The 26,190-nt window shown below is 37.2% G+C and overlaps 1 protein-coding gene across 33 annotated transcripts in view; it reads right to left on the reverse strand.

Moving 5' to 3' along the window:
* Positions 1 to 533: 533 nt before the first annotated feature.
* Positions 534 to 26,190, reverse strand: part of CSPP1 (centrosome and spindle pole associated protein 1) — a 61,572-nt gene continuing 35,915 nt past the window's right edge. For 27 of the 33 annotated variants that reach the window (XM_086885897.1, XM_086885924.1, XM_086885936.1 and 24 more), the window contains 14 exons: positions 24,224 to 24,370; positions 21,879 to 21,991; positions 20,666 to 20,815; positions 19,427 to 19,573; positions 18,565 to 18,669; positions 17,443 to 17,509; positions 15,880 to 16,000; positions 15,041 to 15,186; positions 14,322 to 14,462; positions 10,546 to 10,601; positions 9,196 to 9,259; positions 5,561 to 5,670; positions 5,252 to 5,402; positions 534 to 1,337 (listed from right to left, as the gene is read on the reverse strand). In XM_086885897.1, the coding sequence (XP_086742023.1) occupies positions 1,123 to 1,337; positions 5,252 to 5,402; positions 5,561 to 5,670; positions 9,196 to 9,259; positions 10,546 to 10,601; positions 14,322 to 14,462; positions 15,041 to 15,186; positions 15,880 to 16,000; positions 17,443 to 17,509; positions 18,565 to 18,669; positions 19,427 to 19,573; positions 20,666 to 20,815; positions 21,879 to 21,991; positions 24,224 to 24,370 (1,733 nt within the window). In that variant the 3' untranslated portion in view covers positions 534 to 1,122. Of the gene's footprint in view, positions 1,338 to 5,251; positions 5,403 to 5,560; positions 5,671 to 9,195; positions 9,260 to 10,545; positions 10,602 to 14,321; positions 14,463 to 15,036; positions 15,187 to 15,879; positions 16,001 to 17,442; positions 17,510 to 18,564; positions 18,670 to 19,426; positions 19,574 to 20,665; positions 20,816 to 21,878; positions 21,992 to 24,223; positions 24,371 to 26,190 lie in introns of all 33 variants that reach the window. The other 6 variants (XM_086885878.1, XM_086885820.1, XM_086885802.1 and 3 more) reach the window with 3 other exon arrangements.

Genomic DNA, 26,190 nt, shown 5'->3' on the forward strand with positions numbered 1-26,190 from the left:
GTCATACCCTCACCAATGAACCTTCTCACTGTTGAGCCAGAAATACAGGGTAAGAATTACCGTGATTTGGCAAATTCTCTCTGGGAAAGAATGTGCTAAGCCCATGAAGAAGCTCAGCACCACACAGGTTTGAAGTACAGCTGTCAGGGGACTGCTGTAGCCTTCAGATAGGTTTACAAAAGCTTGATGGTGGCATTGTAGTAAAAACAAAAGACCTTTGTAAAAAGTTCTTGTTTTCATCAGTCTTTTTTCCCCCCCCATTTGATCAGGTTTAGGCCTCTGGGGGGGAATTTTCTAACCAAGAGTAAAGTTGCAGGATTACCCTTGCTTCACCTTGGTTGTGTAGTCCACTGAACTAAAATCTTGCTCCATATCCTTTTTGCTAAAGCTCTGTGGTCTTAACAGTTTTTCCACGTGTTTTAATTTCTTTGGAGATAGCTTTAACACTCCAGTTTGTTCATGAGTAAATGAAACCTGAAGCAAATCATAAAGAAAACTGAAGTCAGTTTTCACAGTTTTTGTAACAAAAATAATTTTAGTAGCAAAATACTTTATTAAACTCTTCAATCAGAAACATAAATATATTCAACAATATCTGTATTTTCAGCACATGACAAGTTCAGGAATGTAAGACACACTGCTGATAGGAAAAAAATTACTATGAAAGTGTTAGCTGTGCTTTCATGCAGGACAGCATTTACTCTGTGTGAAAACCAAGTGTCCTTCTTCAAGTTACTCACTCTTTGGGTAAAAACCTAATGCCCTTGTGCTGTGGGGCTGTCCTAATGCCAGCAAGTTTTAAAAGTTTTGACTATAAAGCTAAAAAATATCTCTGATTTAATATCAAATTCATATACACCACACTGTTTCTGAGGCTGAAACTTAAGTTGTATAAAAAGTGCAAAAGCTGCCAAGCTATTCCTCCATTTCCCATGTCACGGAACAGAAACCATCCCTGCGCTACACCTCGGTTCCACTGCAGTGTCTGATCCTTTATTATTGCTGTTTCCAATTCCACACACAGCTCCGCGCAGTACACGGGAGAGAACTCTCCCTGCAGGATTCCGTGGCAGGCGCAGCGGTGCGGGCGCTGCCTCCTCGGCCGCGGCTCGCCGGGCGCAGTCAGCCGTGCGCGGTGGAGAGGCCCTGCCAGCCCAGCGGCAGCGCCTTCTCCGGGGACAGCCTTGCTGAGCCTGGCTGCTCCGCCAGCAGCCGCCGGAGCGTGGCCGACGTTCCCGGTCGCAGCCAGGGCTCTGTCGCCACCGTGTCAGTGGAGCTGGCGTGGGACTGAGAGCGCTTCAGAAGGTCGTCCACATCCCCTAAGGAAATGTCATCACCTGAGAGAGGAGGAGAGCGACACGCGTGTTAGGGGGGACAGAACAACAAACACCACGCAGGCTTGGCTGCAGTCAGTGCATCAATAATGCTTTTAAATGACATTTCCACTTGGCACACGTTTGCTGATGTTCTGGGGAACTGGGCCTGAACAGATCCACACCAGCAGCTCACCAAAGAGTAAGGATACAGGCAGAGGTGGGTGGACTCAGCAGAGGGTTCTTGCTCTCCAAAAAGCTTCTATTTAGGGCGAAGTCAAATCTGTCAGTGCACATATGCATAAAAATGCATGTGAAAATGAGGCCATTCAATTACAGTGGCCTGACTGAACCTTGTATAGCCAGTCCCCTGCTGAAGAAGAATTGTTTAACTTGGTTTAACAATGCAAATGCAAGTGAGCCTGTGCATCACAGCTCAGCACAGCTCAAAACCTCAACCTCAGTGCAATGTCATGCTGAAACTGGCTAAGTAGGGGTCTTCCAGTTACAAAATACACCCCACCAAACAAAAAGCAGAACTGCCTTGCCTTTGAACTTGGAGCCATGATCACTCTGGATTCTACTATTATTTGTTTCAATTCTGTCAGCAATCATACATATACCTAATACCTTAAACAAATAGTGTAGATTATGGAACAACATAAAATTTTACTTTATATAAAGGGAAATGAATGTATAAATTTCTCTGTGCTGTTCAATTTTTTAGCCTCACAACATTTAAATTTTACATAGATGAAAAAAAATTGTGCAAACCCCAGCTATCTATAATGACTAAAAATTGAAATGTTTTCCTCTTAAAACTAAGTCACATCAATGAGGATGTTCTGGTTTCTTGGTGTTTATGGTGGGCAGTAAAATGTTTAGACTCTGAATTAGGAAAAAGAAAATTTACAGAAACATTCTAATTCAAGCAAACAAAACTGTATATTCTTTAGTGACAGTATAATTTACCTAAGCAATTAATAAGTGTCATGTAATTTAAGTATTCGGATGATTTTTACAAATTATAGGGTTTTATTCTGCAAAAATTATGACTTTTTAAAAATGAGACTTTAAAATCAAAGCTTCTCTGAGGATTCTCATTAAAAACTGAAAGTTGATCGTCTGAGCATGGGTGTGAGAGCCCAAGGCCTGGAGAAGCAGCAGGCAGGTGTGCAGCGGTAAAGAGAAGGGCAGGAACTGCACAAACCCATACACTGAGAGCAAGGCCTCCTTGTCTGTTAGGTGGGAAGGTGGGTTCTAAAACAAAATGCCAAATACTTTTTGTTCCAAAAGAACTTGGCACGAATCATTAGTTCTGTCACATCATACAGACAGCAATCTGATCATCCTCCAAACCTTCCCAGTCTGACTAAAACTTGTCTGCAACACTAGACATGAGAGCAGACCTCCCTGGCTCTAGAGCCTGTCATCTCCTGTGCTTGAAGCTGGCAGAGTGAACCTCTTTGTCTCCTAAATCCTGGGTCTGATGAACCCTCCTGTGGGTTGGAACCCACAGTTTTTGCGTATGTAGGTTTAGCACACAGCAGGAAAAGTGATACCTGAAGAAAATCAATTTTCTGTTTGCTGCTTTAAGAGATGATATCTAGCAACAATAAAAATAAGGTTGTTTAGAGACAAACTGTGAATATCCAGGCCAGAGGGCTGCATTTCCCCACACTTAACTACTTCTGCCTTTAAAGCAAAGCCTGCAGAGCTTGCAGATGTCAGAGGCAAGATCAACTGTTCTGCCAGAGGTAAGATCACAGTGTACATCACTGGATCAGACTCACTTGGTGCTGCTTATAGAAAGCACAGCAGATCAGCTGCACTGCAGAACTTCATCATAAATTTCAATATCTTGCACACTCCATAAAAACTGTCCTTAACTGGGACACAAATCAAGACTCTTGATAATTCAGTTTGCATGTAAAGGCTGAGGGTAAGGAAAGATTTTCCTTAGCATTAAATCCTTGTTTAGAAACTGAATGGTATCTGGATTCCTGCAAAACACCAACAGCAGCACATCTTGTGTGCCCAAATCTGTGAAAATTCTCTCTGCTGTATCTGAGCCTGCTCTTGTTTACGCCCTTAGGAACACACATACCTTGCTTGACAGAGATAATGTCTCTGGCTTGCAGAGACTCCATCACCCAAATATTTACCAAGTCTACACTGACAGGAATTTTTTTGTATGGGTGAAAATGGATGAGAAGGCCTGACTTGTTTTTTCTAACTTTCCAATTAAGCAAACAATACTAGGATGCCTTTAGGATTCCCACATCAGTCCCATAGGGGAAAGTGAGCTGCTGTAAACAGCCTCCTTACTGAACCAGATCAGCTCTTAGAATTCATCAAAGCCTATGAATTGCCATCTCTGGTCATTTCAAGGGAAGATAACCAGGTTCCTTACTTATATATTTGAGAGATTTGTTTTCTCACAGCAGCATCTCTGAGGGCAGAGGAGAAATGGCAATCCGGGCTGCTTGGAAAGCAAGAGGATGCCACAAGGGTTCTTTCAGACTGTTAGGGAAAAGGAGTAAAAAAATTTGGCTTCACTCATTTTTTCTGTAATATCCCTGAGCATAAGGAGGGAACAGGAGGGCAAACAGCACTGCAGCCTGAACGACCACAGCTGAGCAAGAGGATCTATTGCTACCTTTCCAAAAGGCACAAATGCTAAGGATGAGTGATGGGTCCCTGTGTTCTCCAGAGAACAAACTACATACAGACATATATATTCATATATACATATATTATCAAAATTATATTTATCTAAAGGCTGCAGCTCTGGAGGCTGTGACAGAAGGCAAGCAAAATAAAAAGTGTAGAGCATATGATATGAGGTGAAATTATAAAAGGTGAAATACAACAGATACAGAAGTAAAAGTAGTTCATATAGCAAATATATCTGGGTGGAGTAAAATTAGTAAAGTGTTTATTTCGATTATAGAAGAAAATTAATATGAATAGGGTTTATTTTTTTAGAGACTTAAAACTACAGTGAGATGGTTCAAACAAAAAAAAAAAAAAAAAAATAAAAATGAAGTGCTTGTAAGAGCACCATAGCAACAGAATCAAAAATACTGCCAGCATCTGTACTCTCATTAAGTTTATAAAAAGGATACTGATACTGTAATTGCCCAGACGGCATAGCAACTACCTCCAAAAAAGGGAGATTTCAGACTCGTATGAAAGAATCATTAGCACAAAGTGTATGAACTGGGTCACAATCCATGTGAGAAATTAAAGGCCATTAATGGTTGCCATGATTGGTACTTCATACACAAAAGGCATCTAGATCAGGCAGCCAGAATTTGGAGATGTTCCAAGACAACTCTCAGCATCTGATATAAGAAACATGGAATGAATTCAAGTGTGTGTGCAGTGAAAGAGGTATCAGTATCAAATACTCACATACTGCAATACTGAATGATCATTAATATTAACAAACCACTAGAAAATCAAATTAACTAGAAACTGAAGTACTTCATCATACACAATTCTCTTGCATATCTTCATGCTGGTTGGACCACAGACATATGACTCCCAGGAATGCCAATAAACTCACACAGGCACCTCATCATCATTCATCACTTGGGTGTTTTATTTCTTCCCACTGCCATTTCAGCTTTGCAGCTGGATATCCCCATCCTGCTGCACTGGTGCTCACAGGACAAGCAGGAGTGGCTGATGAGACTGGAATATGAGAATCTTTTCCTACTCTCCTCCTCTAAACTTAGTCTAAAGAAGTTATACTGAGGCGTGCCTGGGGATGCCCTTGTACCAGCTCCAGAGCTCTATAAATAACTCCTGTGTTTGATCTGGTTGCTCACTGTTATGTTACAATAATTAAGCCTATTATTATAATTATTTGTTCCTTTACTTATTGCAATTACTTAGTGTTCACTAAATCATCACTGCTGCAGGGAGCATACCCAAGGAAGGAGATTTCTGCTGGAGCTCAGTCAGTCTGTGCAGTCGTTCCTCATTCTTGCCTTTCACCTGATCAACATCGAGGCTGAAGTCTGAGTGCAAAGAGAAGCTGTCAGGCTGCAGCAAGGGTGTCTGCCCTGGTGGAACTTCCTCCTGCAGGGAATCCAGAGACACACAAATCCTCCAGTTAAACACCATTCTCTTTAACAGGACAAAGAGCTACATGTGTAGTCTCTCAGGAGCCATAACACGGAGTCAGTGTGGAAGCACAGGAACTGTCTGGCATCACATCTGTCAGCCCCCATACGTACAGCACTCTCCAAAGCTCTCTGCTTTAGTCGTCTCCTCTCCCTTGCAGAAGATGGATGCTGTGGTAATAAATTCACTTCTTCTAAGGCAGAAAATGTTTCCCCATTAGCACCTGGAAAAACAGGTGAAATAATTTTCAAAGAAATCAAAATACCAGAGAGTGCTCCAAGCTCCAACCTGCTCACATTTTGAAACAAGCCAATATATTTTACTTGACTCCATCACAGGAATGTATTCATTACAAATCTTGTTTATACCTGGACCTTTAAAGTAAATGAGTACTCAAATGAGCACAGCACCTCTCCTTGAAAGAGAGAGCAGTTGGAAAATCAGAGTCATTAAAAGATACAGTGATGTAACAAATTATGTTTGTAAATATGTTACATGGAACATACAGTAACATTGCATGGACTGACAGTGTTACATGAATATGCTAACACAAAATCTATGCCTTAAACACACATCCTTGGTCATATCTCTGCCTTTTCATGTAATAAAATGTTAGAATCTGTTCATACAAGAATAAATAACTACACCTTTTCATCATGCTTGTATCACATTACAGTGGGGGAAGTTTAATCTATTTTTATAGCATAAATGAACCCTAAAGTCATGTGTCTGCTTCACACTTTTCTATTTCCCCTTCTTTTTCTGACTCTGGAAACTCTTTCAAATACAAACTGTTTCAAACAAGTAATTTTGCTTTTTCCTCCATGACCAGTAGGGGTTGGTTGATGGCTTTGCTGCTGCTTGGTGCAGACAGTGGGCTCTATTTCCTACTGCAGTCCCTCTGGCATCTTCAGGAACAGAGCCTCCCAGGAAATGGAAGGACTCTGCTCAACAAAACCCCTACTGAATCCACTACCACCAACCACTCTTTGTGACAACAAAGTCATGTTTTGGAAAAGTGGTTAGTCCAGTACATCACATAAAGTAAAAAAAAAAAATAATTAAAAGATAAATGAATGTAAATTCTAAACATAACAAAGAGTAACTTTGGTTGAAAATTGACATACTTAGGTTTGAAAAATAAATCTGATTGATAGCAAACAAGTTCAGAATAACAAAAAGAGAATTTTTTTTTAATCCTTTTATATTTTCAGTTGTTTTTTTTCCCTAAAAATACATTTTTTATTCTTCTCTCATCTTTTCTCTTCCCCACTTTCACCAAGGGTATTCATGCTCTTATCACAAATGTTACAAGTAAAAAAAGCATAATTTTGAAATGGTGTAAGGCTAACAATTCATGTATCAGAATTCCAGCTACAAGACCAGCTGAACTTCATTATATTCAAAATAGCACTATTACTCAGAATATAAAATCTGGTTTAACAATGTGAATTTGTCACAACAAAGGACAAGCCTAAGAATTTATTTGTACCATTAGTGTATCATCAGTATCAGATGTTACCTATTCCTGTAAGCAACTATCATTCAGGTCCTGCTGCAGAGAGATGCTTTTACATCACTGCATTAACACTAATGGATTCTAGGGTTTTTAAGGAGGCAAAAAAAGGAAAAAAGAAACTGATAAACCACTTTATTTCTAACTTTCTCAGATTTCTGAGCCCTAGGAGAGAAACTCATATGTAATGCTGACATGACAGATGTCAAAACTGAGTTGGATTTTAAACCCATGTCAAAAAAATCTCAATCAAAACAGAGGGCAGTGTTACAATCTTCCTAGAAAACGGCAAACACTTTTAAAATACACTCCCTGTATTTCACAAAAGACCCTCAGACAATGTAAGCAGCACAACTGACAGAGAAGGCAGCCCACAGAGAATGATAGTTTTTATTTTTGTTTTTAGGGATGGAAGTCACCAGATTCATATTCAGAATGTTACTAGCTATTTATAAAGCCCAAATAATGCAAAGGATAACACATTTTTATTTAGTGCATACAGCTCACTTTTGAAGAAAATGGTTTTCATCAATCATAAATTATCTGGGGGGTAAAAGGGAAAAAAGTGGGTGAGGGAGGAATAAATAATATGTTAGGTTAACCCAAACACCTCACTAAACTGCAAGTCCCAGCTGGATGGGAGGAAGAAGGGAAACTGTGAGATGATGATAAATATCACGAACCTTATGAAAGTGGTGAATTACCAAAAACACCCCATTACAGAGGTGGCAGCCTCAAGGCAGATGAAAGGACATAGTTCACAGACAGCACAAGGTGGATATTTATCAACACAAAATTGATGGTGAATAGGGATTCAAAAATGCTAATTCCAGTTCAAGAAAGATAACCTGGGAAAGGCCCAGCTTAGCGAGACTTAGGAAATGCAGTCAGCTAAAGGTCACTGGAAGCTGGAAGAGTCCTGCATGTCTGGCCTGCACCTTGTGTTCCTCGCCATGAGCCTGTCCTGGCTGAGATGGGCTATTTGTCCCCAGCCTAGACTGATTTGCTCTCCTGAGGCCATCTTTCACCAATAGGCTGTACTAATACACAGTAATCCTTAACCTGAGAAGGAAGGTTTTGTTGATTACAGAGAGAACCAAATGCACGAAACAAGGTTGAAAGCCCCACCCTGTGCTCTTCCCAGTGCCAGGTTCTACCCTGCCCTCCAGGACTTGCACATTAACAGAATAGGCTTGAATATGCTTCAAATAAGAAATTCTGCTTTTAACCAAAGCCAGAGATAATAATCATCAGTTTACAGAAACAGAGTTCATTAAAAAGTACCTGCAGGACTCTACTGCAGCTCCCCTACAGCAAAGAATAAAAACCTTGCAAGATCATTTCCCATAGATGACTGAAAGAAATTTCAAGATACTGAAATGCCTGCTAATGGAAAATAACATGTAAAGGCTTGAGCTGGTTGGGTTTTTCTAGTCCTGTTATTTCTAGTAAGTGGAAATAAAACACCACTTTCACATCCATGCATATAAAGGTTGAATAGAGAGGCATTACATGAGGCAGTCTTTACAAAAATCTTTAGAAAACTTAAAGTCATTTGCTTCTGATGATGAATAAGTGACAGTGTCTGTAAGTAGGATGTTGCAAGTGAAATGAAATAATATATAAACAGCAGAAAAGTGACTAATTTAGATTGAAGTATTTTATACCCATATAATCATACTTAAAATCAAGCATGCTTGTAAATCAAAAGAATAACCATGAAAAGAATCGCTGACTGTCTAAGACTTTTGTATTTCACTGTGGACAGATTGCAATTGTAAGCTGTGATTGCCAATAAATTATATTATTTGCAGCAGAACAATAGAAAAGCATTGCCTATGCTATCATTGCAACACATTTCCTGAATAAATATTAGCTTTTCCTAATCCAAAGCTGGGAAGATGTCAAAAAAGCCCCCTGACAAGACAAACCTCCCAGGAAAAGCATAAAGAGCAGAGAAAGATGCTTTCTCATGAAAAGTTGTAAGGTGGTAAAGGGCAACTGAGCAGCATCATTAAATACAGGTGTCATCTACACAAATTTATTGCAGTAAAATTTCATAAATCTCTGCATTTTAATTTGGAGACAAAACTTCCTAAAACTTCAGAGCAATCACCATAGCTACAACCATTGCAACTTCAAGAACAGCAATAATCACTTTAGAGACACAGCTTTAGACTAAACCCTGTGTCTATATACTCACAACACCGTTAAGGGGAGGTGCAAACTCACCAATAAAAGCGCTATCCGATTCCAACAGTGAATTTTTCTGGAATTCACTAGATTTGGTCCTGAACTGCAAAAGTGAAACAGAAAAAAAATGGAAATTCAGAGGCTTCAATGCATTTCTGGGGCCAAATGATAATCAATGTAAATTAATTGCCAAACTTCTGCAAAGCAAAGAGCAGCTCTACACTGTTAATATTCTATTATCCCTAACTTTATGGTTCTAAAAACCCAATACATTTTTAAAGAACTCATATTTTCTTTAAGCATTAGGGTTTGGGGTTATTTTACTTTTCTATATAAATCCCATTTCCTGAAATTGCCTACACATGGAAACTGTTGTAATTTGTGTAACAAAGACTTTTTCATCAAGAAATTGATCTTTGTCACTCTGCATGAGGTTCACAACAGTCAGTACTCAAAGTGAGCTTTGCAGTTAAGGTTTGTATGAAGTATTGATCAAATGAAGAATGATTCCTTATGTTTAACTTATTCCACCACATACAATCTTTGACATTAAAGCATTAAAATAACAAATTTCTACATCATAATATCAAGCACTAAGACCAATACTCATAGTTCACTTCATAGTTGCAACCATTTGTTACAGAAATCCTACTGAGGAATAATTTATGTTGAAAACCACTCTAAAATCAAAGCAGTAGAAACTATCAGAGGAAACAGAACAAGAGAAAACAAATCTTTTACTGCAAAGCATTGCTCTGAATGATAACTTCAGTCATTAAATTACAACTATAAAGTGCATGAATGTGATTGTTTTTTACAATAAAGACTGTTTTATTTCTGCATTTAGTTACAATATTATCCTCAAGGTTAATGTCTTTGCTGTTGCACAGTCTCCTGTTTTTCACTGATTCACATTGCCATGAGATACACTTGAACTGTTATTCAGTATTTTGGGTTAGTGCAGGATTCTCATTTGATAGCATTTTATTTTGCCCTTTTCACCAAGGCAGAAAAATTATTGTTCCATTGGAGAACAGATCCAATTCTTAACTGCCAAGTGCCTCACTTAAACCACCCAAATTCAGAGCAACTGCTTCTGGCTTGGCTTTTTCTACTAATCCTCACTCCCCAGGAGCAATCTTTCATATGAATATCAAATAAGTACCACTGAATATATAAGGAAGAGTGTTAAAGAATCAAGCTATCTCTATATACAAAGATAAGCAACTTGTATGCCAAGTTTAAAGAAGCTGTAGTTTGTGTGGACCAGAAAAATAAGTAAATTAGTTTGCTGTCTTGTTAAGTGTAATTTCTTTCTCCAAATCAGTGGAAGACACAGTATTTCTCACACTTGAAAAAGCAATATAATAAAAAACCTTTTATTCTTACCGGGCCCATGGTTTCTGGGTAGCTGTCCAAAGCAGAATCATCTTGGTCATCAAAAGCTATACAGACAAGAGACAAAACAACAGGGTTGACACAAAAATAGTTAATAACAAAAAGTATTTTCTCAGCTTACTATTGCAAAAATTAAGACCAGTATGCATTACATCTTTAAATACACATAAATTACGCTGAAGGAATTACTTATTAAAACATTTGAACACAACAATTATTCCAGTTTCTTAATGTAAATTTAAGTGAAATCAGATAAATCAAACAAAAATCCATAGTGTATTATTTCTAATCTATTTTTTGGCCCCTGGCAGGGAATAACAACCACAGCAGGGACTGCAGAAAACCCCAAGAGTAAATGTACATTTAACATGCTGAGCTCACTACATTTCCAGCTTTCAAAGAGAAGCTGAACCAGACAGAGACTGTTTCACAGAGGCAAGTGATAAGAATATATATGCATTTATCTACAGATAAAAAACTCAGTTCTGGAGAGCATGGAGAACCATCCTGAAAGTCAGGCTAACAATGACCCAATGCATGGTGGAAATGCAAAGAAGCAAAACTGAAGTCACTGTTCTTATTTAGTTTAAGTTTTCAAATAAATTATTTAATTAGATTGTTTTTTGAGGCAGACATGCAAGAAGCAACACTTTAATCAGTGTGTAGCTGACCTTCTGTCCAGCATCAGAGCACATGGGCTGTCAGTCCTCCTGGCCCAACTCCCAGCCCATTCCTGACACTCTGCTCCAGTCAAGCAGCACCCAGCACTGCAGCACATCAACATCAAACCTGCTCTTGGGGCTTTGCATCTCATCCCCCAGAAAAAGAATCATCCAGAAGTCTGCAAAAGGCTGCCTCATTTATAGGAACACAGCTAGCATTTAAAAACTTGTAATATTTAAAATACTGGTTTGTCAGTTTATATTTTCATTAACAGTCAACATATTTCTCTTTCACATAAAAAAAAACCCCAAACATATCAGAGGGAAAACTGTATAAAAAGCTTGTAAGGCAAAGAACACTTACACATACTGAGGGAAAAAAGGTATGCCTTTTCCACATAACACATTATTTCACCCACAGTATAAAAGTATAAAAGTATACTGCTTTAATTCATCTTTCTTTCTGCCTTAAATCAGACAGTAAAACCACTCATGTATTTTCAGCCAGAGGAAGATGATGAACTTGTCTCTGAGGAAAATAAACTGGAAATGCAGGGATGGCAACTAATTCTCTTGCTCAGTAGTCAGTGACAGACTATAAAGTTAAATGATGTTGTAAAGCAGTAGGAGAGAAAAGAGAAAAAGCTGTTTAAGGATCCTCTAGAAGCATCAGTAGAAAATACTTATAAAAAATCAGCTGCCTGTCTATCAGCTAATCTAAGCTAACCTGAAGAGGCCTTTCCTTGCATGTCATCATGGAAACCTACCTACCTTAGCAGAAGTCTAAATGACTGCATGCGCTTGAAATTAATGGAAGAAGCAAATTTGCTTTCTAGATGGTGGAGGTTTCTCTGCAGAAAACATTAAATGAAAGCTTTCTCAGACTGGTCTATTAAAAATGTTCTAATGGTGGAAAACCAGAACCAAGCCTCAGAGAGATCTCAGCTGAAGCTAGTGAATTATTTTTCAGCATTTCAGTCAATGTCATGAAGAAGAAGATTGAAGTCAAGCCTATACATTCCATTTAGACACTAAAGGATACAACCATATAATTAACACAAAATGTGACACAGATGTGCTTATTTGCAACTGTGATGTTCTATAATCCATAAGCAATGTGGCACACATTGCTTGAACACCAGTTCATCTGTCCAAGATAGAAGAGGAATCATATTTAATACTCAACAGGGTACTGAACAAAACACAACTGTCACCCTTCACATCTTGGTATTAATTCTGCTAATCTTACAGGTCTGGCAACAGCTAACAGGAGCAAGCCTCAAAGCACCAGTGACCAGAAAAGGAATTCAGTTTTTCCAAAGCAGTATGCAAAAATGTAAATATTTTCCTTCCACGTGTGCTTGGTTTTATTTAACGCACAACTTTTAGCTAAGGCTAATAAAGTCTTAGGAACAATTCCATGGGTGACTGTGGCGAGGTGGGGGGCTGTGGGAAGATGCCAGGGGACAGATACCCTGTGCTGGGCACAGCTGTTGCCACAATGGAGCTGCTGCAGGACCTATCAGTCATGTTCATGATGCCTTTGCAAACAAATTTGAGAAAAAGCACATCAAAGTGTGGCAGTAGGACTGAGGACAAACCTGTGACAAGCAGCCCTGGAGGCACCAAAGTCAGAGAAGGAGGAGGAGGTGCTCAGGTGCCAGAGCAGAGATTGCCCTGCAGCCCCTGAAGGTGCAGATCAAAGGGTGCAAGAAGACAGAAGCAGCTGAGAGAAACTGCTGTGTAATAACCACAATTCCCCCTGCCCGAGCCTGACATCACTCATCGCATCACAGATGTAACTTGGTACCTGGGGTAGTACCGAGGAAGGAGAGCAGGGACACTGAGAATGAAGGAGTGAAACTGGGCAAAGGAAAGGGGCAGGAAAGGTGCAGGCTCATGCTTTTTATTTTCTGCTACTCAAAGTCACTAATCAAATATTTAGGCTTATAGTAATTAGGTTAACTTTCCCCAAGTCAAGTCTGTTTTGCCCACAACAGCAACTGGTAACCAACCTCCCCATCTGCACCTTGGCCAACAAGCTTTATTCTTCCTGTTTCCCCAAAGGGCAGGAGAGAGGAAGCATAAGCAGAACAGCAGCCAGGTGCGAGTCTGGCTATTAGCAAAGGCTAAGCCACCACAGAAATAAAGTGGCTTTCTCTTCAAAAATTTAGTTAGGCCAGTCTGAATTAAAGAGGCAAACACTTTTCCAAGAAATCTGTATCTTGCACTCAAAACTGAGTTCATTTGTATAGGCTAAAGCAATTCTCATTATAATTTTAAATATCCTCTAAAACAACTGGAAATACTGCTCTTTCATGACTGTTTGTAGAAGATACCTGAATGAACCTCACATTTGGAATTAATTCTAACATGCAAAAAAAGGGATAATATATCTACTTTTCACTGCTTCTGCAATATGCAGCCAAAATATTTTCCATGTTAGGCTGTTAATGTTTACTATCTTAGGATCAAGTCTATTTAGCGATACAAGCAACATTTTCCTTCCGGAGCTTCCAAGTAGTTATGATCTCTCACATGTTGTTTCTAAAGCAAAGATGTGGATACAGGTTTCTGAAACTTTAAAATAAATAAACCCGAGATAATGGAAATAAAAGAAATTTCATCCATTAAAAGGAGACCAAGGTGAAGATACTCTGGCTGTATTTTAATCAATTCACAATTCAAAGCCATCCTACTTCCTCCATGAGAACTCAAGAATTACTCCATGGAACTTATCTGTAACACTTTTTTCACAGTTCATAGCAAAAGAGGTTTCTCCAAGAAACAGTAACAAAACTACTTTTCCCTTACAATTTTTGAAGTATGAGGCACTAGTTAAATTCAGGGAGCCAAAGAGAAACTGTCACAAGTAATTAAATAATCCCAAAATTAAGTACAAAACAACAAAAGCTCCCACAAACAATCTTTTTATGCTTACATTACAATAGACTTTCAGTGTTCTGGTGTTTTACTACTTCATACTGCAATGCTGACAGTGCACTTGAAAGAAGTAAAACTAGTGCTAGTGGGTTTTAATTCTTACCAAATACAAAACACATCATTTCAAGGATTTTTGTTTATCTCAAAGCATTCAATCCTTACCTTCTGTTTCTCTCCTCATTCTCATTCTGTCAAGTTTCCTCTGCTGCTCCCTCAACAGTGCCTGCTGTTGAATTTCTAGAGTCTGGTCATCTCTTGGAGGATCAGGATACATTTGCCTCAAGCCCATACGAGTTTCAGGATCTAGAGCAAAGACATGAAATTAACAATTTTTCCCTAAATTAACTGAAATTACTAAATTTTGAAATTAACTAAATTTTCCCTAAATTTCTGAAAAGCATTTTTAAAGAAATATCTAAGTAATAAAAAAACCACTAAAAATAATACTGTCAATGGCCAAGAGGATGAACAACTTAGCAATGATTTTACAATTTTACTACATTAAAAATATATGTTTTCTGGTAAAGAATAAACAGAGTTCCACAGAAACATAATTTGTTGGTTGGTAAAAAGGTCCAACTCAGTCTATTTTCAGCAATACCATGACATCAAATGCACAAGAAGCAGGGACTGGAAGACAGGTCACTCAGCTCCGAGTGATGATGCAGTGTTATGAGGCCAAGAATTCATGGGATTGCTGGAACAGCCCCACAGAGAAATACACACACACAAACAAAATACTGCCCATGAAGTGCCTTGCATGGGCAGTAGCTCATGAAGAGCCTGATTTTTATTTTTGTCTTTAAATCCTGCATGGAATGGAAGATGGAGGACGGATGTTTCCCAGCCCTTCTTCATCAGTAACAAGATGATCTACCTGCCTTTGTATTTAAGTTCATTAAATTCCCAGATATTCTGTATATTGACAGGATCTTGTGCCTCCTTTAAGGAAGGTCGCCGAACTGGAGCCTGCAGACGAAGCCTGGCCATCTCAAATATGTCCCTTGGATTCTTCTCTCTCCTCCTGCTTGAAAGGTTTGTAAAACAAGCAAAAAGTAATTTACCACCATAATATTAATGAGTTGGATGGAAATATATTGATAATGTTCAGAACTTTAATCTTTAAATAAAACTATCAAAACAGGAAAATAAATCTGAAAGTAATGACACTGCATATTGTGTTATAAAAAGAGATAACCTACTTAAAAAAACAACCCCTCATACTTCACAGAGTGGAACTAAGGCTGGTAATTAGATGTGTCTTTTCCAGCTAATTGGTATGATTAACTAATAAATTTTGGAAGCAAACCAAATTTATTTAATAAAGAGGATATGATTTTTCAGTCAGAAAGGAAGTACCTCCACAACAGTACAGTATTCATAAGCATATTCTGCAGCAGCAGTACTGCAGTTTACAGCCACAAATTATGCCCTAGGAAAAAAGTAATAAGATAAAATTCTGCCTTAGACATCTGTTTTAGACCACTCTTCAAGTCAGAGCATTGAAACTTCCTATCTCACCAATACAGCCATTCTTACAATAAATTTTAGCAAGAGTCTTGGAGAAAACCCAAACACATTAGAAAAAAATTGAAAAGAAAAATTCTATATAAGTTCTACCTTTGTATTTTCATTCTGCTCATGTATATTGGCCAACTAATACTAGCTAATAATACACTGTGAAAAATCTAGCTTTTAAAACAGAAGATTAAATTCTTACCGTGTAATTGGTACATTATCATAACTGGCCACATTTAGCAACTGTTCCTGCAGTCTTCTCTCTTCACTACGAAGCTGCTTCCTCATCTCTGATAATTCATTTATCACATTCTTCCTTTCCTCTGGAATTTAGCACAAATAATTTAAAAATAAGGAGTGTCAGAGCAACTTTGCCTCTTACTTATAAGTAAAAAATAATGTGAAAAACAGATATAATGAAATGCCAATTAAAACAAAGATAGTACAAACACGAGAACTGCAACATTCCATACACTAGAAATTAGATCAGAGTTTACATTTTGAGACAGCACAAGGACCAGAACCCCTGAACATCAGAAAACATACAAATGTCACTGGAAATGTTTCACTGTATTTAAAAAAGGAAATGCTATGGAATACAAGTGGGTGTTGCCAATAAATAGCCTTAATTTGAAATATGCAAACCTACACAATCCTCAGATAACAGGAGCTGCAGTGGTATCTGCAAGCACTCAACATCTTTTTTTTCCCTAACTCAAAAGTGGGATATCTGTCTGTCTAGTGCAGATTCTCTTAAGTGGTCAAGAGTTCCAACTCCAGTTCTTAGTACATGCTTATGTTGACTTTTCAGAACTACTTTGAGTCTATACTGTTTTTTGTGGTCAGGACAGCATTCCCCCACAAGTCAAACTTGTTTCAGAAATTCCTCATTTTCCAAATAACATATTTATAATTTGGTATTTTACTGACTTTTAGACTTTAGTGTTCAGAACTTAGCAGGCAAGCAAGTCTTACTAGTTCAAATCCTCAGACATGAGACTAAATTTATGTGTCTTTAGTTCTCTCATGACAGAAGGTCTGAGTCAATCAGTTTCCAATGACTGCATTAAGAAACACTTTGTTCCATTTAGTGGAAAATCCACAGCTCCCTGGAATGGCCACAGGTACTTTCTGCTGCAGGCTAGCATTTGTAGGACATCAGTTACTGCTACATTTCACATGCATTCTTATATACTTGCATTTCTTATATACTTGCAAAAAAAGTATCAGCAAAAAAATTATTGCTTTCCACCCACATATTGCCAGGATAAGTAATACAAAAAAACAAAGGAGAGCCTTCCAGCACATTTGAATTTTAGAACCACAGGCAAAAGGTAACAGGAATGAGGTGAGGATTAGGCAGATTAACAAACATAGTTAGAATTTAAGAGTTAGAACTGCAATGCTTTACACTCTGTTGGTCTAATCCGTTACTCAGCTAACCCAAAACTTTCCCATTTTGCCATATTCTGGTCACAGTGCTACCACTGTTCCAAGAGATCCAGCACTTCCCATGCAGACTATTCCATTATAAAAATTTTTACAAAAACTTATTTCCTTATGACACCTAATAAATGCATTTTTATTTTGTCTTAAAACTTCAGACATACCATACAAATGCACTGAGAGTACTAAGAGAGAGAAAACACCTAGACAGAAACATGAATTTTAAAGGACTATTTTTTTGCAGGCAAGTAAAGGAACTGTAACAGAGAACAGTTTTGTTGTAATAGAAAGGGAGCTTGCAATGAAAACAAATACCCACCTAATGAACGCAGCTGATTCCTTCTAGCAGGGACAGGTGGAGAAGGAGCTCTTGGCTGTGCAGGATCCTAGTGATCATCATCATCAATATGAAATGTAATTTGTAAAAGGAAGACATTACAGTACATTTTATTTCCTTATTTTACACCTAATTTACATTAACAATTGGAAGTCAGAACAGCAACCTTACAGGTTGTGAAAGCCTAAGGTTTTTTAAATCTGATCTTTAAATATACAACCCAAATTACTATGACAATACCTATAATGCACTATTCAGAGTTCTAAACAAATCTATTCCAAGTACTGCTAAAGAAATAAACTGACTTACCTCCAGAGCATTCTTCACATTTAGGAAATTTAGGGAAAGCAATGGTTTAAAGTGTGATATAAAATATTCTCTGAAACTGCACTATAAAGTATTTAGCCCAGTTCAGTCAAAGAGTTGGTAAAAAACAAACAAACAAACACTTTTTCAATAAAAAGGCAGAAGTGTAGCCTGAGATTCAAATATCATAAATAATCATTTCATCTACTCTCTTCTACGAGAAGTTTATTTTAAAAGCCAAAAAAGCCCCAGAGAAGATTATCAAGTTAAAGCAATGAGAGGTCTCAGAACCACTACTGTAACTCATTTGTGATGCAGAGAAGAAAACAAAGCATATTAGGAGTAATCATCTTCTTGTACTTTCAAAAACAAAGATTACACAAGAATGTCAGGAGCTACAAATCAACATTAAACTTCATCCCTGAGCTAAGTTCTTCTGTGAGTGAAAAAGATGACCTGCTAGATTATATGTAAACTTTCTTATCCTAAATCTTGAGATCATCAGACCCCTGGTAAGGATCTGGACAGTGTATGTCCTCTCTAAAATGAGGTACTCATTCCTATAAAAAATGCACATGCAGAAAAAAAAATAAAGATAACACACTGCCAAAAATAATTCTTCAATACTTGAAATAAAATTTAACCTTAAATTTCAGAGCTCCAAGACTGATAAATGTAAAGACTGTCTTGTTATCCATGGCACTCCAGTAACAACTGGAAAACTTTAAAACCTTGGCATGATTTCATATGCTGCACTGTCTTAAATAAACCAGTAGAAGTTTGCTGTAACAATCATACTTGTGCATAGTGGGACAGACGGCTCTCAGCAGAGGAAATCCTCTCTTCTTTCCTTACTGATTTGTTCTGAAGAGCGGGAATGATGGGCGAAGATTGTCGTGATAACTGCAGGGAGGGAACCAAGACTGAAACTACATTCCTATAGCATCTGAATAAAGTGTTATTTTGAACAGGGAAAGTTTTGCTCGTGTTTTTCCTTTGACAGAAAAAACAATCCTAAGCGCATAAAACAACTGCAAAAATTATTTCCTGTGATTTTTGTTTTCTACCTATAGCAATTTTAATACCTTTTTTCTATGTTGTAGGGTGATTTTTTTCTCAATTTAAATTTCACTTACGTATCTTTTTTACTCTAGACACTTCCTTTATATCTGTTGATTTCAGAGAAATTACAGAAATTTAGTATCAATTTTATGAGAAACAATTTTATAATTTATTTAGATTCTGTCCATCAGAATTCTATGTGATGGATTTACATAATCTGGGTGAAAGGAAAATAATCAAATTGCAAAAAACACCATTGCTCAAGATGAAGTCCTCCCAGTCCTCTAATAAACACTTTTATTTGTATTTACAGCTCAGCAAATGCAGGTCAGTATTTCACAGCAGATAAAAAAATCAACTATTGAGTACGGATTATTAATCTTGTTTTTACTATTTTTAATGCATATTTCATCAACAAGGTAAGTTTTTACTGCAGTATGTCTGATTTTTATATCAGTTGTTCTCTGTGCTTAAAGTATACTGCAGTCTGATAAACCGAGAGGGGACCAACACTGAAGGCAGAGGTCTAAGAAATCATGTGATTTCCTTAAAATCCAGTTATTTTTATAAGTTATCTTAGAAAGTCACTTAAACATACCATCTTCTTTTCCTCTTCCATCTTTTCTTTCTCAAAATATTGTCTAAGTTGTTCCTCTTGCTTTTCTTCTTTTTCTTTTCGCTGTTTTTCTGCCTCTTTTTTCCTTTCTTCCTCTAAGTGAATTACTGCTTTATTTTTCAACCTTCGCTGTAACACAATTAATACATAAAAAGACTCAATTACTTAAGTTTTGTTTTCTTTTTCTTTACGAAGTTAAAATTACACATCAAAGTGATTAGTATGAAATAAAAAAGCGTATTTCATTAGTCTAACTTCAAATATCCAAATTAAAATCTAGCTCATGCAAATATCAAACATTAGCAGCCCTGGCCTTGCTAACATCATTAAAGAGAATTCTTAATAATATCTATAAACACCAGTTTGCAACTCCAGATCTGCCATCAGCTAGGGCTACACTGTAGGAGTCATTTCCAAAAATTCAGATTCAACTAAAACATACTGCAGACATGCACCATACTATCACAAGACCACAGAGAAATTATCATTTGGTCTCAGTTTTAGTCATGTGATTGTGAATAGCAATGATACTAGGTAACTCCCTACTCTCTGCTAGACCAGCTTTAGTATCCAGAAAACAATGCTCATCCAACTGATTTGCTCATACTAGGGAAGGAAAATTTAGAATATAAAATAAACATTCCATCTTAGAAATTTTCAATTATCATCCATAATTCCATAAGGCACTGAAAGATTCCTCCTTCTCTGATGGGCTTGTGTGGGCTCTTCCTACAATTATTTATTATATTCTAAATAATTCAAATTTATTAAAAAATGCAAACCCAAGAAATAAAAAATTGGTGTATGGATTAAATCCATGGGTATTGATTTATGTTTGAATTTACCTCCATGAAAAGCATTCACTAGATTTGTTTGGCATTGATCCAAAACAAGCAGTATTGTCTCAGAGATATCTCCTTGCCAATTCAAAGAAGTCTTTATGAAATATTCCTGCATAGTTACATTTTTTAAATAATTCCATGAGAGCTAGGTTTTTTTCTTAAAAAAATAAACGGTACTTCAAGTTTGTAGTATAACATAAGGAGTGAGAAGAATGTGCTAGTTAACGCTGACAATCTTCCACCCCTCCTCTGCCTAATGCAGACCCATTTAAAAGCACAGACCAACTCACAGGACACTTCTCAGCTTACCTTCTGGACAACAAGTATCACAAAAGGTTAGTTTAGGATGGAAAGAAGTCAAAGTATCAAAATACTACACCTCCTCATCTTTCCTCCTTCTCTCCTCTAGTTCCTCTTCATATGCTTTTTGAATTCTCATCCTCTGCTCTGCGAGTCGTTTTTCTTCTTTTTCTTCTTCCATTCTAAGTTTTTCTCGCTCTGCTTCTTCCCTACGTCTCTTTTCTTCAATCTTAAAAATAAAACAAAGAAGTAGTAGTCAACTGTCAATAGCCAGAAACAATCCGATTAACAACATTTACCACCATGATTTTTGCAGTACTGAATTGCAAAATCAAAAGCTAAATGGTTCAACTGAAAGAATCCTGGAGCCTGTCCTATATTTCATCTTCAGAATTCCCTTAAAATGAGATTCTATTTTACTATTTCTTTTTGGCCATTGGAACCAACCACCCTACAAGAAAACTACTTATAAACACTACTAATAAAACCAGAGTATTTCCTAACATTTGCTCTAGTCCAGATGTGCTGGATCAACACTTCTATTCACTGATTAAATAACGGAGGATGGGAAACCAAAAAGATATGGTAATTACCTTTTCCCATTCCACAATTGCAGTATTATTAGACAAAGTGCTGACTCTCACTAAAGCAAAAGATCTGCTCATTCTTTAGTCTATTTGGCAGCCCTATGCATGGGACAAAAACCTTGATCTTTTCTTTTCAAGAGATCTACATCAAACCAGAGCCTGACTTTAGTAGTGTCTTAAATTATTATTTCCTTGGAAATGATATTTAATTACACTGATATTTAATTTGTGCAGAATAAGATTAAATGTGAAGTATTATGGACAGAAGACATAAGCTGACTGAAGAACAATCAATTTTTATATACCCATCAATAAATAACTGCACTATAACTGAGCACCATTTCATTTTGATGAATGTACTTTTATATCACATAGACCTCCAAAGGCAAACATCTTGGTTTCTGTAGTCATTTATGTGTGCAAACCTGTACTGTATGCATAATTTCAGAACTCAATACCATATTTGGAGAGCTGTACTTAAAAAAAAAAAAAAAAGTACCTAGATTGTGCTTGTCTAAGTGATGCTATTATGTAAGCCAAAATCCAAGGAACTCTATAGTATGTAGCTTTTAGTACACCTCTTGCGTACAGAATTGACTGTGATAGCACAGTTAAGGTCTTTGGTGGGCAGTAATGATTTACTCTGAGTGCAAACACTCTTTTTACAGTTTATTTCACCAGATGTTATCTGGCATGAGCATTCACCTGTAGACGCAGGAAGTTCTTGTAGGATTCCTGTCGCTTAAGCTGCTCTGGAGATGGAGGTTCCCCAAACACATTACCTCGAGCAAAAGGAGAGGCCTGTGCAAATGTAATACCTAAGGGAGGGGAAAGGTTACAGATAAAAAACAAACACAATTTAAGACAGCAAGCCAGAGTGAGGAAGGAGGAATCCAAGACACTGGTTTCAAAGGGAAGCTCATGACAGCCGTAACTCAAGGCTATAGCTGGGCCTGAAATTTCTTACATTTTCTGCCTGGAATAATTGCCAGACTTCAACTGTTTATACCATCCAAGCAAGCTGCATTTCTACAAAATAACACCTATTAAAGTCACCTATTCTATTGTTCAATCTGCAGCTCAGTATGTACAAACATTACCTACAAATTAATTAGAATAGCAAATACTTAACACCTCGTAATTTTACTGCTTGAGTTTCCTCTGACTTAGAACAAATAGTTCTGTTCCTCAGGTTTATTCACTCTTTAAAAACAGAGCATCCTATCAGAACAAATATTTACACAAAATAACAAAGGATGCTACAAAAAGCAAATCCCCACAGTGGCTAATAAAATTCTAAGCAGTCAGAAATCTGACTTCTGCCAGTATCAAGTGTTTTCTGTACTACAAAGTTTGAAGTGTCAGGTTTCCTTTAGCCCTGAGTTACGACCACAACATAACCATACAGTCCCCAAAGCTCTAGATAGGAGGATTAATTCAGATTCCACACAGAGTAGGTTTTGCAGCACAGAGTCCCTACAAGAAGCAGAGGAAACAGAAAGAAAGTGAAGGAAAAGTAGAGGAAGTCGTGTTAACTTTCCAGCTCATGCAGCATGCTCTTCATTTGTATTGTGTCTGCTCTGAAGGATAGCGCCCCAAAGATGTGCAAGAGCAGTATCTCCACTGAGCTGAGATGATCATTACATTTCCCCTCCCTATGGTAAGGTAACATCCAAGTCAGATGAAAGCATAAATAACACATTAAAGTATTCCCATAGGAATGCACGTGTTTACTGTGACAGCCTAGCCTTAGGAGCATATGTTTGCATACCAAGGAGTACACTTTGAGATTCTTTTTCCTTACATGGAAGCAGTGTTTGAATGCTTCCAAAATATAACTAAATGTACACATGGCTCTTTCATGATTTCATGATACTTCCATATCAAAAGGCAGAATAAATTTTATATACCATTTAGAAGGCATGGGTACAAGACAGACAAGTTACTATAGAAAGTATCAAGGAAAACGCTTGCTTGTGTACCAGCTACTGGTCCTGCGAGTTCCTCTTTTAAGAGGGCACTGTACCAAAAAAAAAAAAAAACACAAAACCAAGTAACAAACCCACCAAAACATACACAAAACCACTACTGCATGCCTGATCAAATTCAAGGTGCAAGACTATAAAGCTCCCATCACTGATATGCACCACCTCCTGATCCCAAAATAAGTGATCTAACCAGGGGGCTCTTGGCTGTTTCAAATTATTACTTTATCAGCCTTCCTGTTTCACTTCTTACCAAATGGTTAAAAATATAATCTGTTGGGGATAAAGAGAGATGGGACAAAAGGAACAAAACTTAGTGGTAAGGATGCGAAATTGCAATTGTGCAACATAGATTCACGCCCCCAAATACCATGTAATTCTTTATTAAGAAGTGCAAAAATTCAAACAAGATAAGGAAAACTAGCATCTCAGTTGAGTTGAGAAGATCATCACTGATCCTGGCCCTTGCCCATCCTAAACTAGGGACAGGTCTGGAGTAACACAGTACCCTCATTTAGATGTCTCACAAAACATAAGAAGACAAAGATGACTTAGTTTTAAAATATGAAAATAAACCAAAATCCCTAGACCTTGGAGGCAGTGCACAGGGCTCCATAAGTATCCAAATTACATACAACTTTTTAGAACTTGTTAACCTAGTTACTATACCAATTTCACCTTAACCTCTAACATCATACACCTGAAGACCTCCTTTTATTCCACATTCCCACCTACTACACAGTTGTGTTTTACTGTGCCATTTAAAAATAAGAGAAACATGTACAAAGATTTGATTAGAAAACACCAAATCTGGAAAACTAACATACTGATCCTGACTCTTCAGGGCAAAACCAGCTTTAGTTATCATTACTAACAAGACAGATAAGATTTTAACAGCACACAGTGACAGCAATGAAGAAATTTGGGAAAGAAGCGTGATACTGACTTTACAGGTAGAGAGCACTAACACTGTCATAGGACTAGCAGAAAGAGATAAAGAACTATGGAATTTTGATCACTAAGACTTATGGATAGTTAGAGGAGTAATACAGTATTCTTAAAAACCTGCTATTTTATTTGGAGATGCTTCTGAGTTCTCAGGTCTCGAGGAGGCCAAACTTAGGTCAACAATAGCCCTTTTATCTTCATATAGTCTTGCCTCTGGATTATGATATGCCTCTTCATTTCGCTTGTGCATGATATTCAAGTCCGCTAAAGGAAAGGGGAAATAACTGTTTATAGTATTTTAATCTCATAAAGGCATGTTTACTGTAGAGTCTCCAAAATACAGGGAGTTTTGATCAGATTCCACATTTCCTGAGCATATCAGCCATGGGAATGAAAAATTCAGGCAAATACAAGAACACAGAGGATAAGGGTGAGTTACTAATAATTAGATACTGTGAACTAACAGATTAAAAGATTTATTTTGTCGCTTTTTTTGGTCAGGAATGATTCTTCAGAACAAACCTCCCTTCTCCCCTGCCTCAAAATGCTATTAAATGGGAAGATAAAGAACAAAAAGACAAAATTGACTGACAAGTCTATGTTTAGCAGATATTTAGAAACCACCCTTTCTTCTATCTCTTTAAAGCTGTAAAATAATTTCGAGTTTAGTATTGATATTTTAGGTGCTGAATTTAATTGCTGTTGAGAGAACTAAGTGCAATTGAAGCACTGAAGCATATTTTTGTATTCATGTCTTCAGTAATAACCCAGGTGCAGATTTCAATATGTAAGCAAAGAAACATTATCCAACATTTTCATCAAAATTTAAGCGGTGCCTGATCAAATGTGTTAATTTCAGTTCATTTTGAAGTGTTACCATACTTACTCTTACAAGGCTCATTTCAAAAGAAAAATACACAGCACAGTTCTCAGATTACCTTTTGAAATAATGTTTCTGATAATTATGAATTACTGTAGTCATTTAAGCACACAGATTTCAAGAACTTTAATTTCTATGACTTTCTGTAAAGCAACCTTTACATCTATCAGAGCCTCAAAAGCTCTGATATATGCAGACATTTTATATACAGACATTTTTAAGAGGATAAAAAGACAAGCCACACCACATAAAAAAGACGTGTCAGAAAGTATGTTCTGTTTCATGACACTTGACTCATAGCTTATCCATCATGCTGTCAAGCTACAGTGGGAAAAATATTTTACATATTTGATTAAGGAGAACAGGGTAGGAAGCTTCTTTCTCTTGGTTTCTCATTTACAGAGAGAAATTAACTTCTCAGCAGTTACGTGCAAAGCTCAGGCCAGTATGAGACCTTTGCATTTCCAGTCACACCACTGTTAAAGCCTAGAGGAAGAAGCCAAACATGTAAATGCAGTGTCTGAAGTCAGGCAGTACGAACACCTGTATCTGCCAGGAGGATAAACACAAGCTTGGATCCTTAATATAAGCTTCTAAACTTGTAATTTGGCCACAAAATCTTTAAAAAGCATTTAAACTTTACCCACTACTCTTAAAATATAGTATTAATTTTGACATGTTACTCAGGTGTCATACAACTAAAACAAATTACTTTTGTATATAAACTGTTATCCAGTAAATATTTAATGATTTACTGGAAGGGTAGATGAACAACCTGGTTCATAGCTATATTCCAGCTCACTACTCCCATCTTGTATGCAACAGCACTTGGAAAAAAAGTAAGCCTTAAAAAATACAACTGCTGAGTACTCTTTATATAGCCATTTACCAGCAGTGTTACTTTGGGAAACATAAATATTCCACTTATATTTGTATATTTATATAAACACATTTCCATTTCTCATATCAGAATTAGAGATTTCTATGCCTAGAAATCGTTTTCAAAAAGAAAAAAAATTAAAAACCTGTTCCTATGACATGTTTAAATAAAAGTCTTCATAACAGACTTTAGCACATTTGTACTGCAGATGATTCTGACAGCTTGTTTTTCTCCTTCTCCTTTTACAACAGCATTGTGTCTTCACTTACAGTTGACATATCCTGTGTTTCCCATTTTGTTCAGATTGTACTCTTTGAATGATTC

Source organism: Cyanistes caeruleus, chromosome 1 (assembly GCF_971803275.1).
Source record: "Cyanistes caeruleus chromosome 1, bCyaCae1.hap1.1, whole genome shotgun sequence".
Taxonomy (NCBI): domain Eukaryota; kingdom Metazoa; phylum Chordata; class Aves; order Passeriformes; family Paridae; genus Cyanistes; species Cyanistes caeruleus.